The 21,020-nt window shown below is 32.7% G+C and overlaps 1 protein-coding gene across 1 annotated transcript in view; it reads right to left on the bottom strand.

The window, feature by feature from the left end:
• The window catches only part of LOC145303504 (E3 ubiquitin-protein ligase parkin-like), a 72,410-nt gene that overhangs the window by 17,275 nt on the left and 34,115 nt on the right, over positions 1-21,020 (bottom strand). The window contains exons 3-7 of the mRNA XM_080144937.1: positions 20,066-20,149; positions 17,183-17,292; positions 12,489-12,625; positions 1,763-1,824; positions 437-571 (exon numbers count right to left, since the gene is read on the bottom strand). Of these exons, the coding sequence (XP_080001063.1) occupies positions 437-571; positions 1,763-1,824; positions 12,489-12,625; positions 17,183-17,292; positions 20,066-20,149 (528 nt within the window). The remainder of the gene's footprint in view (positions 1-436; positions 572-1,762; positions 1,825-12,488; positions 12,626-17,182; positions 17,293-20,065; positions 20,150-21,020) is intronic.

Raw genomic sequence — 21,020 nt, 5'->3', positions numbered from 1 at the left:
GATATCAATGTTATTTCTTTTAAATCGATTTTTTCATTTTCCAAATTTTGCTTTTGGATTGTGACAAAGAAAAAAAAATGACACCAATCAAATATAAAAGCTGTTTTGGGGTGGGTGGGGGCTAATATCTAAAATTTGATAAATTTTTGTTGTAATGCCTATGAAATCCTATTGATCACTTAAAAGTTATTTTATTTATAAAAATAAAACTACTTGATCAATTTACAGGCGTTTTGGAATACAAAATTTCCTTTCCACCACAGGTATGTACATATACAGATTTTTCTTATTTTTGTTTCTTAATATGGGGAGAATTTTGGCAAGCAACTTTTTTTTTTAAATGTGCATACAAATATATGTAAAAGCACATTATAATACAGATTGTCTGAAGATTTGAAAGTTTTAGGCGATGTTGTTGCATGATTAATTTACTTACCTGACAGCTAAAACATTTGATTGTGTTAGAATTTGTTTCAGGTAGCATTCCCTCACCACATTTTGGGTTGGGGCATAAGACACCACCCTGATCCATTAAGAAATGTTCCGTTGCAAACGTCTTGTAACGTTCATACTGCAAATACAGAGGAAACACAACAAATGACTTCATTCAAGTTTCTTTTGGATCTTTTTTTATAGAGACACATGTTGTTGGAAACAATGAACATTTATTTCTTCAAAATTTATAAGAGAAAAAGGAAAAAATTAGTTATAAGTAAAAACTGACATTGATGTTAATTGTGCTAACAGTAATCATTAAGCTTAACAGATTCATTCTTTGAAAAAGAAAAACCAAATGACACCAATCAAACATAAAAGTTGTTGGGGTGGGGAGGGGGTAATCTCTGAGTTAAAACAGTTGAGTTATCTCCCATTGTCTATAGATAAAGGAAAGTTTGATTGGAGTGACCTACTCTTGATTGTTGTTGTTGTTGTTGTTGTGGTGGTGGTGGTGCAAGTGAGTTTGGAGAAAGAAGCAGATAATAGGGGGAGGGGGGTCTCAGAATAAATATCTGAACATCATGATCAGTAGGAATTCCTATAATAGCCAACATGGAGAACATGATCAACATCCTATTAATGCTCTTATTTCAAACAAAAGAATACAACAGATCAGATACAGTTAGATAAATACAATCTTTGTTCGAAATTCTGTGCAGATTCCCGAATTCGACAGAAAGTTTCCCAAATTCAATAAGATACACCTGAAGAAGGTTACATCAACCAAACTGTCATTAAAATAGCACTCAGGATAAGAACAGTAGTCCAAAGAATCCAAACAATATGAATGAGTGTAAATAATATGTAAGTTACATAGATGCGAGAAGCACATGGAATTCTTATGTATCTATCTGTGTGCATGTGCACAAATGAAATATTTTGTTTATCAACAAATTCATACATTAGCTATGGGTTACCATGATAACTACAAGCAAGCCAAAATAGCAAACAAAAAATAAATTGAATTTTTTTAAAATGTAATATCCACTGAACGGATGGACACTGAGATTTATTTTTATTTTAAAGACGACAGACAGTTGGCTTCTAGCTGGGATCAAAGTGCAATATTTGTTCTGTCCTCTGTCAAAGAAGAAATTCTTTTTGGACAAATATTTTTTTTTTTTTTTTTTTTTGTTCTAATCCAGTGTTCTCTACTTTAGGAAGCTGGATTTTGCCCATATTAAAAACCGGCATCATGCCTAGCTTTGTCCTTGTGTACATAGGAATTGAGTAGGTATATTTATGAAAGTATAATTTTTCTTACCTCTTCAGGTCCAAGGATATGAAAGTGGTGAGTTTCTTGAATATGGGAGTTAGAACAGCGACCTTTCAAAATATAAAAAAAAGTTGAAGATTTAAAAATATTAAAAGATGAATGAAAAACTTATCACATGTCGTCATCATCATATTTGTTTTAACATTTGTTTTACATGTTAGCATGTGTTGGATGACTTTAAAAATTGACTTATAAACTAACCAATCTCTGGCCAGGTGTTTCCTTCAAGTCCACTTTTATAACTTCCTCTTATGCATTTATTGGCTTTCCCTTGTGAACTGGGCCTGCTACCTCAGCTGTTCTGCATCTACTAACATTAGAACTCTCATCTATTCTTTCCAACGTGATCATACCATTGAAGCTTCCTGTTCTTACCCACACTGACCAAATTCAATCTTCTTTTGAAGTTATCAGGAATAAACCTATCTTGAAGATCCACTTACACATCCGTCAACACATAACGCAACATGTCATCGTTTTTAAAAATTAGTATGCAAGAGCAAAATGGTTTTCAATCAAAGAATCATAGACATGGAGAAGATCTGTCTTTGGATGTTATTCCTCCAACCACATCAATCAACCTGATTTTATTCTATTGTATATTGTTGCTGGCGATTCAAATGTAATAGAACGTAGATGCCCATATGGCGGTGGCAGCAGCAGCTGTGTGCAAATGACCAAGCCGTGTGTGAGGTGATGTCAAAGCAAGAAAGAAAAAGGAAAGAAAAGGAAGGAAAGAAAATGAAGGAAACAAAAAGGAAAGAAAAGGGAAAGAAAAAGGAAAGAAAAAAGAAAGAAAAAAGAAAGAAAAAGAAGGAAAGAAAAAGATTATAAAATACAGAGCGACAGGAAAAGACGTATCCTAAATATGGCCGGACAAAGATAAGAGTACCATGTGTTCAACACGGCAGAAAGTCTTGTTAAGCATGTTGGAGTATGAGAAGACTTTTCAACAAGACACAAGGCGTCATTCTGGAAAGTACCTGTGAATAAATGTGTTGTTTCACTGAAAAAAAAAAAAAAAGTGAGTCATATTCTTTCCTTGTCTTTGTCTCCTTGCGACCATCTTGCATATAATGTGTGGGTTTGGGTGGTGACAGGTTACGACTACGTTAAAAAAAGAAAAACAACAAACATAACATGTATAAAAATATAATAGTATATTTCTTATTGATTAGTTATAATGAATAAGTTAGATGTAATGAAGAAATTGACAAAAATTGATCTTTCAAATTTGTTAGCCAAGCATCCGCAACTGCAATGCTCTTTCCGGGATTTTGCTTATGCAGCCAATGTAGCCATTTCCCCTATATAACGTGGCTTCTGTCTATTTCGTTGTTTATTTACCTTCTGATACATTTATGCCTGGAGGTGATCTTTGCAGGTGTCTTTGTATCAAAATCAACGGATATTTATTCTTCCGGCCAGGTAAGTGTCTGTGCCAATCAGCTGATGTTATTTATTTCAGCCAAGTGTTATGTTCAATGCCCTAGACTCAATATTCAACAATTCTTTCTGCCAGGATATTATGTAACAAAAAAAAAAAAAATCAATAAATTTTAATTTATACATTATTTTAAATGAGGCTTTATATTACATACATTTTTGAACAAGGTCTACTTGTGTTAAATATTGTCAGGGTAATGCCGAAAGGTGTGCTGGTTGACAATTATTATGATCGTTATTAATATTTGTCAGAAGAATGATATTATAACGAAATAAATATTTACAGAAAAAATTATTTATGTTAAAATATCTTAATAGAAAGTTTTCACGACTAGCATAAACAAAAGTGTCAACTTGGTGAAAAAGAACATTAGAACACAAACAATAATTTTTTTTTTTTTTTTTTTTTTTTTACAAAGGCATCACCACATTATCAAGGCCCAGAGGCCACTCAAGGATAAGGGTTAAAGAGTGTACAGTAGAAATTGGTCAATATAGTAATCATTAGTAATGAAAATTTGGTAAATTTAATAACTTATATGGAACGGCTCATCAAGAACTTATTTACTTTAGACTTGAACACAACCATATTGTAGTCAGCCGGAAAGCAGGAAAACGGAAGACAATTCCACAAGCGTGCAGTTCTAAGAAAGAAGCTTTGTTCATGGAATCTACGTTTAGGTTTAGGCACAGATAAAGAGTGGGGGAAATTATTGATAGTGTTTACAGCTAGACGAGTGTTTCTTGTGAAAATTTGGCGAGGGGGGACCAAAGATTGAAGCTCAGTTGAACACTTTCCATGAAAATAACGATACATCAGAGACAAACTCGCAACATCTCTTCTGTGAGATAGAGGTTGCAAGGAGGAGAAAAGGACATCTCCTACGAGGCTACGAAGTCTATTTTGAATTTAAAAATAGGTCTGACCTCTAGAGAGTCTGACATAGAGATCACTTTAGATGATGTGGATCTTAGGGTAGAGCTTGAAAGACACGTATCATTGAGTCAAGAGTCAGGAGTTAGAGAGAGTAGATCAAGTCGGTAGCCAAAGGGAGAAAGAGACGGCCTTCAGATCGTGATGGTGCAAAACAGAGAGGATCAGAAATGGCGATTGTCTAGGACTAACATTGCAGCTTTCCAGTTGAGTAAGCATCCAGAGTAAAGCTGCTGTAAATATCACCATGACTTCAAGTTGTGTGAACTGTCATTTGCAGCTTTTCCGAGGATCCGTCAAATAAAGACCAAAGATAAACCAAGTATGTTTCTCCATTGGCCTATGTAAAACCCCAGAGACTGTTATTTGTCCCTTTCTGTTGTAATTGTTACCTGTCTGTTGTTAAACTGTATCTGTTAATATATCAACACTGTTGTAATTGTTACATGTCTGTTGTTAAACTGTATCTGTTAATATTAGGTATCCCAAACCAAAATTTTATTTTTATCATATCTAAAAAAAAGTAATGTGGGCATGTAGATTTTTGTAAACCATTTACAAAAATACCAAATTTATTTTGGTAGGTCAATTAGCCATCAAGTTATGATCATTCAAAGTTTGTCGGAAAGTTGAAATTTGCTATCGTGGCCAAGAAGCCAAATTTCATAGTCTATAACTAAAAATGTAAGCTACTAATAAGTGAAAAATCCTTATAAATGTAATGTCATCTTGTAGTAGATGAAAATTAATACAAATTTAGGCAATAAATATTAGATGAAACCAACTTAAACACTAGGCAAAATCCCTCTATCAACGCGAAAACAGTGAAAATACGACACGGAAATGCAACTTTAAAATTCATATCAATTTCATTTTAATAGCTAATGTATTGAATCTTCTTAGTATGATTCAAAACACATTAGAGATCAAGATAATTCTTTCTTTTAATTATAAATTGATAAAACCACTCAATTGTGGACCATGTAAAAGCAGTCAAGCAGGTAATTTTGTAAAAAGGTCAAAAAAGGTAAAAAAAAATGAGTCAAAAGTATACGTTACTGAAATTGCTATAAAACTGTAACCATTGGTGGTAGAAGCTTGAAACTTTGCAACTTTACTAATTTTGGGGTGAGGAATTCAAAAAAATGGTTGCCTTGTTTCTAATAACAAAACTTTTTGCCACAGAAATACTTTTACTTTGGGAAATTTAAACTCGCCAAAAAAGCACCGACGACAATAATGTTTAGAAATTTTTTATACAAAAAAAAAGGCACAAATCATTTTTTTTAAACATTGAAAAACTTTTAACTTAAAAAACAAGTAAGAAAGATATTTTAGGTCTTACTACAATTCCTTTCTTATCGATCTTCTCTCAGAATTCTTTCATAGGCTTCTGTTATGGTAGATATCTCAGGAACCCTCCAAATCCTACCATCACTTGAAACTGGCATTACCTCAAAATCCCATCTGTAGACAAATGCTGACTCTACTTGTGCAATGTCATCTGATAAAGGCCATCGAAAATAATCTTTTCTACTTTTTGTTTGCATTAAAAATTTTACTACAGCGCTGGATGCAGATATAATATCAATGACTTGGCTAATGTAAAAGTTGGTGTCATAGTAGACAGCTACCCATTGTCCTTGATGTTCATAACTGAAGATATCCTGAGATGGATCTTCATCACAACTGCAGGAGTTATCTGAATGTTCAGCAGATTCACTTAGGGAAGACATTTTTTGTTGCTTTGGTGGAGATGAATCAATTGGATTTCTTTTCAAGTAGTCAGAGAGAGCAGCTTCCAGTTGAACTTTATTTCCACTGGTGTTGATTTTGACACCTAAAACAACCTTGAGGTATCTCAATTGGTCTTTGAGTGCTTCCAAACCACTTTCTGAAATTTTTTTTATCTGTTTATCAGACTTCACTGGACCACCATGCTTAATAACAGAGTTAATAATTCTCTCTTTCTCAGCAGCAGCTTGACGTTCTTTTTCCTTCTTTAATCTTTCATTTTGTGCAATTTTTTCTTGGACACAAAGTTTCACAAGGGCTTCTTGTTGTGCATGTTTTTGTCGCAAATGTTTTGCATGTTTTCTGGAGATGCTCAGAATGGATTGCCTCTTTGTTGATGGTATTACTTCCAACCAAGCTGTTGTCCGATTGCGCTTAAGCATATTTGAAGATGATCGATTATGTAGTGATGCATGTCGTTTTGTTTGCATGCTAAAATCTAAATCTCCAAAGGCATGCTCACCTGATAGATTTGTTAAAGGGCAGCTCTTCAAGGCATCTCTCGTCTCCTGATCTACATCTTTTCCAAAAGCACCTCCTTCTAAAAAGTCATGCAACTGGTGCTTAGTGACAATGAGGAACTTACTAAGTATCTTGCGCAAACATTCTAAAACAAGTTCAGGAGCTGTGAGACTAATACAGAGAGACACATTGCCTTCCTCAAAGAATTCCCCATTAAATACACCTTTACAGTCAGATTTTAATAACAACTGGGGATTGTTGATCCAGCATTCTAAACTTAGAGCCATTTTCTTGATATAGTGATGGAAGTCAACATACTGAACAGTGCTGTTAACAAGTTTCCAGAAAGGTTTGGTCAAATTAATGTTCAGCAAACCAACTGCAGCAAGTAGGGAATGTAGTCTCATCAGAAATGTCAGCCAAAACACTCTGTAATTTCATATTGCAAGATGTTGCAAACACAGATAAAAATAATTTTATGTGCTCTTTATACTGATATAATGCCAGGGCATTTTCAAATAGAGAATTAAACCTATTTGCCCGATAACTTGTGATTTGAGATTGGTACCCTTCTTTGCTGCAGAATGCCAGCCATTCTGTCCTGCAACCACTTTTATTGTTTATGAGTGTATGTACGGGTGACGACAAAAAAAATATTAATATGCGTTCTGTCACAATTTCTGTTAATGCTGACATAAAAAGTTTTTATGTAATTATTTTCAAATATTAGGACAAAATAATTTAATATATTTGCTAATATATAGCCTTGGAACTGTGTTTTTATATTTAGTCAGTTTTTTTCTACAAAGCATAAATGTTGACATGTTTTACGAATTCAAAACAAAGAAACAAAAAATTAGTAAATAAATAATGCTTATTTTAAGTAATTTATTTTAAATAATTTTTTTTAATTCTCTTTTTTTTTTTTTTCATAATTAAAAAAATTTATGTTTCTGAACAATAACAAAAACATATACTTTATCGTCATAAGTCACTAGCCGAACGTTTCATTTATGGAATTTAATTAAAATAATTTAACAATGCTAAAGTTTATCCAACCGAAAAAAATAAAAGTTTCCGTCAGTCCCACACAACTAAAAATGTTTTGTACACGGTTTTATTAATTAATTTAATTAAAATAATTTAACAATGCTGAAGTTTATCCAACCGTAACCAAAGGAGAAAGCGATGAAAGAACATATGAAAGTTTGAAAAAGCTATAGAAAATAAACTGGCATTATTTTTTAAATTGAAAATTTTCATTTTTTTTAATGACGTTCTAAAAATATTAATTAAAAAAATATCTTTCTATAACTTTTAAATAATAAAGAAAAAACAAACTCACCTAAGAACTTTGGTAAGTCCATAGTGAAACGAGTTGTTTGTTTATGTTTTTCCGTTCAGTCAGTCAGCACTTGTGCTGCTGTGTGGCTACTGACTAGCTGACAGTTGATAATTGGTCTCTCTGACATTAAGTTGAAAATCTCTGTAGGTACCCCAACTTTTATTAGTGTGTGCTCCTTGATTTATGGGGCCATAAACATGACACCAACAGATTATTAAAGAGGAGATATTAGGAATTCTTATTATAAAATCTCTTTCATGTTTCTTTAACTGAAGTTTTCAAGTTGGATTTTTTTTTAGAAAAACCACTTATAACCTTTTAATAACCTCACCATGTTATTAAGTGACCTTTTTTCTTTAAAATGATACCATTTTTATATACTTAGAGACTCACAATATGAAGCGCAACAAATTTGAAAAACGTCAACATTTTTTTTGTGTAAAAGATAAAGCGACATTTACCAAAATTAGAGGCATAACTTGAAAAATCCTGAAAAAAAAACTATTAAAGACACAAGAAAAAGAATTATATATCTATAAAGACAAAAGATTAAATTTTATTTAAATCAAAACCATATCAAAATAACCCAAAAAAACAAACGAGATATCGCAAGTTGAAGTTAAGGGAAATTTTACTTTATTTACTAGTTTTCGCACCTAAACTAGGCCAGTTTGGGATACCTATTAATATATCAACACTGTTGTAATTGTTACATGTCTGTTGTTAAACTGTATCTGTTAATATATCAACACTGTTGTAATTGTTACATGTTTGTTGTCAAACTGTATCTGTTAATATATCAACACTGTTGTAATTGTTACATGTCTGTTGTTAAACTGTATCTGTTAATATATCAACACTGTTGCAATTGTTACATGTCTGTTGTTAAACTGTATCTGTTAATATATCAACACTGTTGTAATTGTTACACATGCATCAATTCAACGCATGATAGAAAAACTAGATTAGATGGTAAGAACGCTAGACAGTCACAGACGGACACACGTATATACATACGTCATTTAGATGACTGTGACACGTATATATAAACATATATACATTCTGTATACACACATTCATTAGAAGAAAATTTTATACCACTAGACGATGCACGAGTTTAGACACATATATGCATTTAAACACAAGATAGATATAATGTCTCCACACCTCCAAAGATTCTGAATTTTTTCTAAATCTTAACACCAGCAAATCTTTACCTTGCCGAAGGTATTTACCATCTCTTTATCTCTGGAAATCACATTACACGATTTTTACACATTCTGGATGTTACCTCAAATTTGGAGCTTGTTTCAAATGTTACAAATCACTCTATTACCTCTAGTTTTCCGTTTGGATTATTATTCATCTGACCTGGCAAAAATATCCCAGAAATAATTGAACTTACCTTAACGGTGGATTGCCCAGGCTGTATGATATCTATGACTTTTAAATACCCTTTAAATAACTTTTTCAATATATGTGCTGATGAGCAATAACTTTTTCAATATATGTGCTGATGAGCAAAATATGTTTATTTTGCTAATTGCATTTCATTTCCTCAAATCATATGACCCATTATTGAAAATCCATTAAGGGAATAAATATAATTTTTTTCCATATATTCCTTGTTTCAAACAAATAATTCTTAGCTTGAATATATTTTTATGTATAATTTAATCTACAGATTTTAACTTTAATCCTTACACTTATATCTTGCTATATTTTTATATATTGAGCTTTAACTTTTTGACTAGGATCGTCTTGAAAATATCTCACTGTAATATTTAATAAGACAATTCACTTATCTAATCTGTGATTTAACTCATTTATATACAAGATACACGTATACATAATATATACAACGCTCTCCATGTTATATACACTCACCGGCTACTCAACAGTAGGACTTATAATTTTATTTAATTTCTATAGATTTTTAAAGTTTTTCTGTGCACACTACAATATAACATAACTTGGCCTTTTGGCCAAGATCAAAGTGTAGTATCTGTCTTCAGATGCTGCACTTCCATTTCTTGTTCTCTTTTGGTGGAGGAGCAGTCCTTCACGACTGAGATAATTTTTTATTTTTGTACCTTTTCTCCACGTTAAAAAACGACCCTGGTGTCTAACTCTGTCCCGTGGGGAGGCATTGTAAATAGGTACAATATAACATCGCAGTATTGTCACTATTCATGTAAATATGTAATTTGCACTGTAAATTAGTATTGATACACAATTTTACACTTATTGTTCTGTGTCATAACCATCAAGAAACTCCACCCATCGAATTATTAACAAAATTCAAAACCCATTTGGAAATGCAACCATATTTAGTAGAAATGAACTTCGATTTATACCTGACTTGTTCACAAAGTTTCTATCATGAATATCCAACAATCTTTATTTCATTGCTGTTTAATGAGGATGCCTGAATATAATATGCAAAAGTGTCAATACCTGTGGCTCACTCTTCTCTTGGTCTTGATTTTGGCTGTGATAGCACTCTTCAGTTCAGTAATAATCAGATAATTACACAGATAAAAAAAAATCAGGGAAATGGGAGGTATGAAATCCTTTCAGGATAACACCACTTACTAATGAGACTATTATCACTTAATGATAATAAAACAAAGACGGTTGAACATTTATAAGTCAAACTTTGGTGGACAAGTCAAGCATAGACCAAAGTTTATTTGTACGAAACTTAGAAAGAGTTGTGAATTTTGTTATCAATTTCATAGGTGGCATTTTTTTTTTTTTTTTACAAGGTGATCACCACTTATCAAGGCCCAGAAGCCACTCAGGGATAAGGGTTATTGTAAATACAGTACGTTAATGTGGAGATTTAATAAAGTGTCTACTTAAGGGGGCGGTTCATCAGGAATTTGTTTACGTTGGACTTGAAGACATCCAGGTTGTAGTCAGGTGGGAAGCAGGCAGACGGAACAGAGTTCCACAGGCGTGCAGTTCTAAGAAAGAAGCTTTGTTCATGGAATCTACGTTTTGATTTAGGCATAGATAAAGAGTGGAGAAAGTTTTTGACAGTGGATTCAGCTAGACGGGTGTTTTTTGTAAAAGATTGGCGAGGGGGGACCAGAGATTGGAGTTCAGACGAGCACCTGCCATGGAAGTAACGATAAAACAAAGATAGGCTTGCAACGTCTCTTCTGTGGGAGAGAGGTTGCAGGGAAGAGAAAAGGGCATCCCCCATTAAGCCACGAAGTCTATTTTGTACTCTGTCAAGGAAGGATAGGCTGTTTTTAGCTGCTCCTGCCCAGATATGGCAGCAGTGTTCCATCCTTGGCATTTTTATAGTTATTAAATAAATAATGCACAATTCTAGTGTATGCTAATGGTAACATGTATTACTTAATGGATATATCATAATTATGATTGTGTGAGAGAGATATGTGTAGCCAACGGCGACCATGCTGAAATCTCTTCATCCAATGTTCTTATCAATACATAGTATGAGACATAGCTGGTTAGAGTTCCATAAAAAGGGACATAATCCTCTAATTGCTAACAGAGTTATCTCCCTTCGATCGTTGGATTTTTCTGAAGAAAACTAATTAAATAAAAATCTAATGGGGATGATTTCTTCTGTTCTCTACTGCTAGTCTTTCCCTAATTTATCATTATTTCAAATTTCTGGTTCCTCCTTGTAAGGTATTCACAACAAGAACTTATTTTCTACCATAATTGAAAAGAACTTTTTTCTTTCTCCATGTGCCTAGCATTAGACAGAATTTTTAATTTACTATTTGTGAAACACATTACAACAGAACTGCTTCCCTGCAAACTACTACATTATAATTTTCAAACCCAATGTCAACAAATACTTGTCATTCCTCATAAGTAATCAACATTCTCATAATATTCTTCATCGTTCAACTGACATATATCCATCACATTAATATTTATCCTCAAGTGACTTTTGGCCTTGATAAGTGGTCACTCATTAATAAAAATAAAAAATAGATTACTGTGTAATGAGGCAGCATTTGCACCAGATCAGTTAGGCAGGTTCCTTTCAATGAATTCATCGCATCTCGCACAAAAGCTCTGAACAAGCTTGACAATCCATCGTCAACACTGACACTACCGACAGCCAACCATGATTCCAACAGCGAACATCATAGATTGTCAGACTCAAAATCGGTTCAGTATCTTACGCAAATGTTCTGAGCAACGTTTTTAGATGGCCACCGCATTGCTTCTTCCAGTTCCAAGGAGGAACCGGATCGATGACTTCTCTGATGAGATCATCTCATTGAGAGCGAAGGGTGAGACTAGCTCATCAAATGGAGTTTTGCTAGTCCATATTTACTTGTCTCCCCATGAGAGTAGAGTTAGACACAAGGTCAACTTTTTACATGGGAGAAATCCAGCTTCACAAGAGACTTTAAATTGGTGCAAAAATACAAATGGCTTCAGTCTAGAAAGATTTCTTTTACACTGATTGAAAACGAAAACTAATTTTGCTCCTAGTTAAAAGGCTAATGAATTTGGCTTAAAAAGCTAATGAATTTGATAGTCATTTTGTTGTTTTCATCTATTCTCTTACTGTTGAAAAAAAGCAATCTGAAAAATATGCAAGATTGATTGACTGCATAATTAAGTGGAAGCTGACCAGATAATTGGGAAAAGTCTTATACAATGCATATTAAATGAGTGCGAATAAGATAATGAAGTTGACCAATATTTGTGAAAAAAATAAAAAATTTGCATACCTGGACAAGGAAGAGTGTAGCCATATGATGTTGTCTGTTGAAAACGATGTTCATTCAAACATATCACACTGTATGTTTTGAAACAATGTAAACATATTGTATGCTGTTGCTCACAGGGAAACACAATGACAGGTGTACTGAAAACAACCACAAAAACAAATATTTTACAAATGTATTTCATTAATTAAAAAATAATAAAATCATTGAAACAAATTGTAGTAAACATTATATTCATTTTTTTTTTTAATAATGGACTCATTGAAACAAATTTTAACCATTTCATTCATAATTTTTTTTTTTAATCATTAAAATGAATTGTAAGTATTTCATTCATAAAACTTTTTTTAAAGTAATTGAAATAAAAGTTTAAGTATTCTATTCATAACCTTGTTAAAAACATAAGAAATTGGGCATGATACTTTTTTAAATAAATTTTTTTTTAATAAAATGTCTTTTTTAATTTGAAGGATATTTTATGTTTTAATAGTTGTGTAGCAGCTCACGTTTACACCTCGGCATCCAAAATAAAATGACTAAACTCATTTGTACACACATCGTTTGCGCATACACTATCCTGAATAAAAACATAATCATATTTTGGACCCATCAGAGAACTTTCTGAATTTATTCAAAATGGCTTTCTGGGAGCCACTTCGATTCCTTAAAAGCTAGATTTTTCTTTAATAAATCAGTTGAGCTGAAATGCATGGTCCAGCACGTCCTCAGTGCCCCTCGGTTTGGGCATTTTAGCCTGCTGGCATGTCAACTCACACAGATTCACATTTACAAAGCATCTCTCTCTCTCTCTCTCTCTCTCTCTCTCTCTCTCTCTCTCTCTCTCTCTCTCTCTCTCTCACACACACACACACGCACACTACTTAGTCCCTCAATTCTCGTCTGCTCAGAGAAGTTTTCATTATGATTTCCTGGCTCTTAATCAATTCAGATTTCTTCAATGTATTTGATAGTTTAAGAGCTGTGCATTACATGGGTTAGGAAACCATCATCAAAACGTCTGTTCATTTATACAAATTATATTTCATTAAATGTTATTGATAAGAGTCAATGTTTATTTTATTTCATATTAGAAAGAGAGTTGTGAGGAAGTTTGGAATATTCATTGAAAAGGTTGGTTTTGATTAAGCAGACAAGAACAGAGAAATTCAAGTAGTTTGTTTCTGCGTGTCATGCTTTGTAAGTGTGAGTATGCATAAGTTGACATGCCAGCAGGTTCAAAGCCCAATATGAGGGGCACCGAGGACACTAGTCTGTAGATTTTGGTTCAACTGTTTTATTGGAGAAAATTTTGGCTTTTTAAGAGATCAAAGAGACTTCCAGAAAGACCATTTCAAATAAATTCAGAAAGTTCTGATAGGTTCGAAATATAATTATTTGTTTTGATTTAGGAGTGTGTGCACACAAATGAGTCTAATCATTTTATTTTAGACGCTGAGATGTAAACATCAGCCGCTACAGTTGCTTAAGTTATCACGTATCGATCAGAGGGATGCATGAATGGAAATATAACATTGACGATTAATAGAAGATATTCTTTCTTTTTTTTTATGGTTAATAGGTAAAAAAAATTTTAATTGTTTAAAAATTAAAAGCTTTTTTCTTCACCCCTATCCCCATTGCATTAAACACCATATTAATTATTAGTATATTAACTCAGTTTATTATCTCCACCAAAACAAAGTTTACATTTTGAGTAGAGTTTGATCAATCATCACAATAATTTTGTTTCTGTTAAGTCTCATATCATATATGACCTTGACTTATGACTTTGAAAAGTTAGGCCAAGTTTGAAAATATCAATTTCCGATTTTTTCAAATTTAACCCTGCGTTAGTCCCATAGGGTGTTTTGTCACCCCAATTTTGTTTAGGTGTTCATAATTCATAGATGGAAACTTATTTCTTTTCCTCCCTCCCAGTACTCTCCTGACTCAGTGAAGATATAGCATACATGGTACGGTGCAGTTGTATCTCAGTTTTCCTTGGAGGTAAATCAGATTGAAAGGTAATGTTTATGTAATGAACTCATATTCATTTTTCTTGCTATTTCAATTTATGGAATATTTTGTGTTTAAATATGAAAGTACACATTCATTTTTCTTGTTATTTCAATTCATGGAAACATTTTGTGTCCATCATAGATATTAAAACATAACACAATCTGGTGTACCCTGTGGGTATTTTTAAATAAATGTGATCTAAATCTAAGATTCTTAAATTTTTCCTTAGTTTTATAATTTCTTTTATTGTATTATTTTATATTAATATCAACAAGCTACAAGTAATTCAAACTGTCCAACAGGAACTGTAGATATATCCAGAATCAGCAAGATAAGTATATTTTACAAAATAATAACACTATAAACATTTTTGTATTGGGGTGTATAAACACCCCATGAGACTAACCATGTTTGGAACAACCAGGTGACTAATGCAGGATTAATGCATGGATACATTCCTCTTTGGAAACATTATAAAAAAATTCAACTTAATTAGATAAATAGTTTTTGAGTTATCAATCTTTCCATGACATCACCTTGGGAATACTTCATATAATATAGTAAGGCCCAAATAAGACTTTCATCTATTCTTACATTGTCAAGTGGTGGTATGCAGTTATATGATTTTTATGTTTGTTTGTTTTTTGTTTTTGTTTTTTGTTGTTTTTTTCAATAATTACTTAACTTATAGAATAATTAAAAATACATTTTAGGATCATTTAAGAGTTATCATCCAGTGACAATTTTTTGTCTTAAATACAGATATCTTTTCAACTTTATAATATAGTAAAGTGAAATGTTCCCCTATTTTAATGACCGTTATAGCTCTGTAAATACATGCAAAATACAATATTCTGTTATGGGCATGATTTAGGCAAATTCTTTATGTGTATTAAACTTCTACATTTTTTCCGGTATGCCAGCTTTTTTATAACATAATTGTACATACAGGAGGATGGAGTAATTTTCATTCTAATGTTCAGTCAGATCTACTACAACTGGAAAGTATTCTTCATAGGATATTATTCCTTTCTATGATTGTCATTATTTCATTTGGGGGATGGGGTCTTTCTATTTTATTTTACATACGATACTTTAACACTATAAACACTTCTTGTTTTTTTTTAAGGATTGGCTATTCTAGAGATGTTCTTTTACATTATAGATTGATAGAATAACAGATTACTACAATTGTCTACTTGTTTGTGAGCATTCGTTTTCACAATTTCATTTTTTTTTTTTTTTTTTTTTTTTTTTTTTACTTCTGATGATTTCCAATCAACATTTTCCGAACAATACAATTTTCTGTAAAAGATTAATTCTTTTACAGACTATACCATTATTATGGTTTCATTTATTTCAAAGTTGCTTAACTTCCAGGATGCCTTTATTGTATAACTAAAAATGATTTTAACTTGAGTGCGTCTTGACATCACTCAGCAAAACACTTTCCATCCATCTACTTAAAACTGTATATAGCTGTGGTGCAACCGCACTTAAAATTTGCATAATCAGTCTTAATTCCTATCTTGCTAAGAACATTGACTGCTTAAAGCTATAAACAGTTGATATTTATATTATGCTAGCAGGGGGTACCTGGCGTTGCCCGCGTGCTTGTAGGTGTGTGCGTTTTGGAGGGGGGGGGGTAAAGAAGAACAAAAAGGAAACTTAACCCTGTTTAAATATTAAAAAAAACGATAAAAAACAGCGATTTTAAAAATGGAGAAAAAAAAATAAGGGGGGGGGGGGCTTGGTGACAGGTCAGCTCGAACCCGGAGCCTTGAGGTCTGTAGGCTGAGCCTGAACACCTGTGCTACAGCGACATTCAATGTAAGAACGATTAAAAAGTGAATGTCAAACATCACGCTATTCCAGTTTTTAATGAGGTCAAATTGTTTTACTGCGGGATAATTGATGATGACGTTTACATCTGGTTCAAATCCAGTTTCGCTGTTTTTATACTGAAAAGTGAAAGCAACATGCGGCGATCCGAATATGTGAAACATTTATCTGAAAGTCGGGCAAATTAGATAGACAGGCGACCCCCGTTGCTAACTCGTACATATTATGATTTAGATGTGATATAAAAAGTTTTAAGAAAAAGTGACACCCACGAGAAGGCATTGGAAAAAAGCCTTTCTTGGACATACACAAAAACGCACACACACACAAACAAACATTTTCGCTTTTATATATATAGATTCTACAAGGTAGGTCCTTCAGTTGATCATTAAATGATATACAAAATGGTAAAGCCAGGTCCTCAGGCCGAGTCCCCTGCAAAATACACAAGCACTCATTGAGCTACAACAGCTGTCAACAATTTCCCCTACATTATCTGAACCTAAAACTAAATGCAAATTCCATGAACAAAGTTTCTTTCCTAGAATTTCCTGCCTGTGGAACTCTATACCGTGGGGCTGTTTTCCTGCTGACTACAACTTGGTTGCCTTCAAGTGCAATGCAAATAAGTTCTTGTTGAGCCACCCTTTTAAATAATCAAATTCCATCCAAGTTTGATCACTGTCCGTTATTACAGCATTACACTTATCTTCGAGTGTCCTGTGAGTCTTGACAAGTGGTAAAAGAAAAACAAAAGGGGAGGGAGTAACATTAGCAGCTTTTAGTTATCCTACAATTCAAAGCAACAACAGTATGTTCGTGAATATATTACTTACTGCACTTCTTCACATGTTATACAAATAACGTGCCGGGCGTTGTTCCGAATGTGTTTCAGTGGTACTGAATCAGCAAGTTGATGCTTTTGTCGACATTGAAAAACAAATTTCTGTGAAAAAAGGAAATAAAGATTAGATTAATAATGCTGTCCTTTTGAAGGAATTAAGCCATTATTTTTTTCTTAACTAATGACTCACAACTTATTAAGGCCAACAACCATTCAAGGATAAGGATTACTGAAATGGATTGTCAGTTTAATGAGGACAGATATTATGAGAGGATTGAAAACGGTTAATGGAATAAACAAAGTAATAAATTTATGTCAAACTTAGGAATCTATACAGAATTTTGAAATGAAACTTTTACTTAATAAAAGGAAATATATTGTTCTCGTTCTGTCAGCTATGATTGGATAGAAATTATTTTTATTTTATTCTTAGCATCACTTGCAGTGAGGATTGAACTTTCAACCACCAGAAATCTGTTACTTAGACAGAATTTCTAATTTCCTATTGGTGAAACACATTACAACAGAACTGCTTCCCCGCAAACTACTATATTGTTATTTTCAAATCCAATGTCAACAAATACTTGTCATTCCATATAAGTAATCAACCCTCTCATAATATTCTTCATCATTCAACTGACATATATGCATCATATTAATATTTATCTTCAAGTGACTTTTGGCTTTAATAAGTGGTCACTTATTAATAAAAAAAAAACATAAATTACTGTTGAATCGTGAGGTCTTGAGGCAACATTCACCCCGGATCGGTTAAGCCGGTTCCTTTCAATGAATTCATCGCATCTGACACAAAAGCTGACCAAGCTTGGCGATCCATCATCAATGCTGACACTATTGCTAGTTATGGTTCCAACAGCCAACAACACAGATTGTCAGACCCAAAATTGGTTCAGTATCTTAACTGTTCTGAGCCATGTTTTTAACTGGCCACCACATCGCTTCGTCCAGTCCCGGGGAGAAACCAAATCGATGACTTCTCTAATGAGATCATCTTATTGACAGCAGAGGGTGTGACCAGCTCAGCGAATGGAGTTTTGCTAGTCCCTATTTACTTGTCTCCCCATGAGAGCAGAGTTAGACACAAGGTCAACTTTTAATATGGGGAAAAATCCAGCTCCATAAGTGTTGGAAATGTTGTCAATTTCTCTTTTTTTGCTGAAAATAATTCTAAAAGAAAAAAAGAATTTGACAGCATTCTCATGACCTCTGCACTAATAGCACAACATCTTAATTCTAATCCATTCTCTTCAATGCCAAACACTTGACTCATTCTCCTCTACAATTTGTCCTTATCGCAGCCACTCCTCTTATATACAAATTATATTTTGAAACCACATGCATGTATAAAGATTTTTATTTTGTTATTGAAAATGTTTACACATTTACAGTGTAAAACTTTCTTTTTTCATTTAACTTGTTAATTCTTTCTCCTTAGTCCATATCACTATGTCAAGTTTAATAGCTCTGTTTTCTAGGTACATAGCTGTAGGAATTGTATAGCCATTGTAGATAGTGTATAACTTATTTTCAACTGCTTTTTTTTAATTGGTATATGTTCCTAGGACTTGCTGTTAGATTCTATATTCAACTTTTTCTGAATAAATACAGAGATTTATTTGATTTTATAGCAAGGATTTAAAGAAACTACAATGCATATTTAGAATTACACTTATTTTTTTAAAAATACAGAAAAATCTTTATGATGTCATAGAATTAAGACGTCTGTCATAGAATTAAGACATCATATTCTATACTATTTTTTTTATTAAGAAAATTACATTTTACGATTTTTAGCAATTAATAATAAAATAATAATAAAATAGTATGGTTCGTTAAAAAAAACAAAAAAAAAACTACTTGATCAATTTACTTGATTTTTCAAATATGAAATCTTCATTCCGTGACAAGTACATACAGCATAAAAGTTTTGTCTGTATTTTCCGTGGTTTTGTTTTCCAAATAAGTGTAATTCTAAATAAAGACTGAAACTACTATAGATTGTAACTGCACAAAAATGCTTTGAGATACATCACAGTGCTGTTTGCATGAAAGTTATGGATAACCAACTTAGAAAGAATGAACCCCTTAACACATCATACAAAGTATCAAGTCACTTATTACATTTCTATATTTTTTAGATGAGAATTGGTTTTTCATATTATTTGGATTCTTCGGACTACTGTTTTCATCTTGAGTGTCATTTGCACAACGTTTCGGTTGATGTAACCTCCGACCTTCTTCAGGTGTATTTTGTTGAACTCTGGAATTTGGACGGAATTTCGAACCCTTTATTTCTAAAGGGTAGCATGCTCTCAGTCTGCAGTGGTGCAGTGGTTAAAGTACTTGGAAGAATCAATTGTGAACTGGATATTCCCCTGAAGGTTGAAGGTTCAATTCTCAGTGTGGGTGACTGAAAAATACAATTGCGAATTACTTAGGACCTCCATTCAGTCATGGCTGACAGAACGAGAGCATGCTCCCTCTGTGAAATTCTGTCCAAATTCACAAGTTTGACAGAAACATTCCAGAGTTCGACAAATGCACCTGAAGAAGGTCGGAGGTTACAGTGACCGAAACGTTGTGAAAATGACACTCAAGATGAGAACAGTAATCCGATGAATCCAAATAATACGAATATCATTACTATTATATCAACTTTTATGAAAAATAGTGCAAGATTTTATCAGGTAGTTTTACGCTCATCATACACTGTTCATTTTCCTGGCAACCATTATCTTTTTTACTACTTTTGATGCGTTTTAGCGCACTTGAGCATACACCATATGGATTTCTTTAACATTACTATTAAAAAAAGAGGACTTAGATTTACAGTTATTTCATCAATTATACTTACAGCTTTTGTACTTTGACAACCAATTGTACTACAAGAACCCTTCACATTGGAACAAGAAAGTACATCTTCACGACATCTTGGTTCCTGAATTATTACAAAAACAAAAATAAAATCAGCACCCATTTGAAATGAGAAGTAAAATTTTTAAAGTGTCATCTATATTAATAAAATTGTGTAATCACCTCTCGCATGCTTGTATGTGATTCTCGCTTCAACATGACTTACACTTTATTATTTTTTCTCCCATTTTTACTTTAGGGCGGTAAATTGTCACATCAGGGGAGATAACTTATCTGAAGTTATTTTCAGATTTTTTTCTTAAAAGATTTTACAAAAACAAAAAAGATTTGTTTATTTGTTTAACAATGGAAATTACGAAAAACATTTTTTATTGGCTAGTTGCAAAAAAAAAAAAAAAAAAAAAAGATTCCCATTGGGGGAAAAAAACAACAGTAAAAACAATTTGATAAATAAAAAATAACAGGTGTGTTTTCTGTATTCAAAAACCCATACCTGTTATTTTCTCTTTATTTTTCCTGCCCCTCTCCCTCCCTATATATATGTAAATATAAAAATAAAATATTAATAACAGAAAAAGCTGATAAGTAGATATAGTGGATACAGCAGATTTGTAAATAAAAAATAAATACTTCCTTTTGGGGAGGATAAGGACAAATCACACAGGTAAGGGAAAAAAATTTGATAACATGAATAAGTTAGCCTTATTAATCTGGAGCAAAAAACTGGATCCAATATCCAGAATGTTTTTGTTCTTTTGTTTAAGGGGGGGGGGTTGATCAACACAGCTGGGGAGCCATGACTTAATATACTGTTTTGTTTTTATGACCCCTGAAAACTTTAAACTATTGTAAATTTTAGAAAGTTCAGCGATTGCAGATTAAATGACTTACTGACAAAATAATTTTCTCATGAACAACTAAAAATTAAGTTTAAA

Source organism: Euprymna scolopes, chromosome 19 (genome assembly GCF_053919585.1).
Source record: "Euprymna scolopes isolate OS-2025 chromosome 19, ASM5391958v1, whole genome shotgun sequence".
NCBI lineage: Eukaryota > Metazoa > Mollusca > Cephalopoda > Sepiida > Sepiolidae > Euprymna > Euprymna scolopes.
Note: the sequence above shows the minus strand (reverse complement) of the source record. Positions and strands in the feature narration are given on the sequence as shown.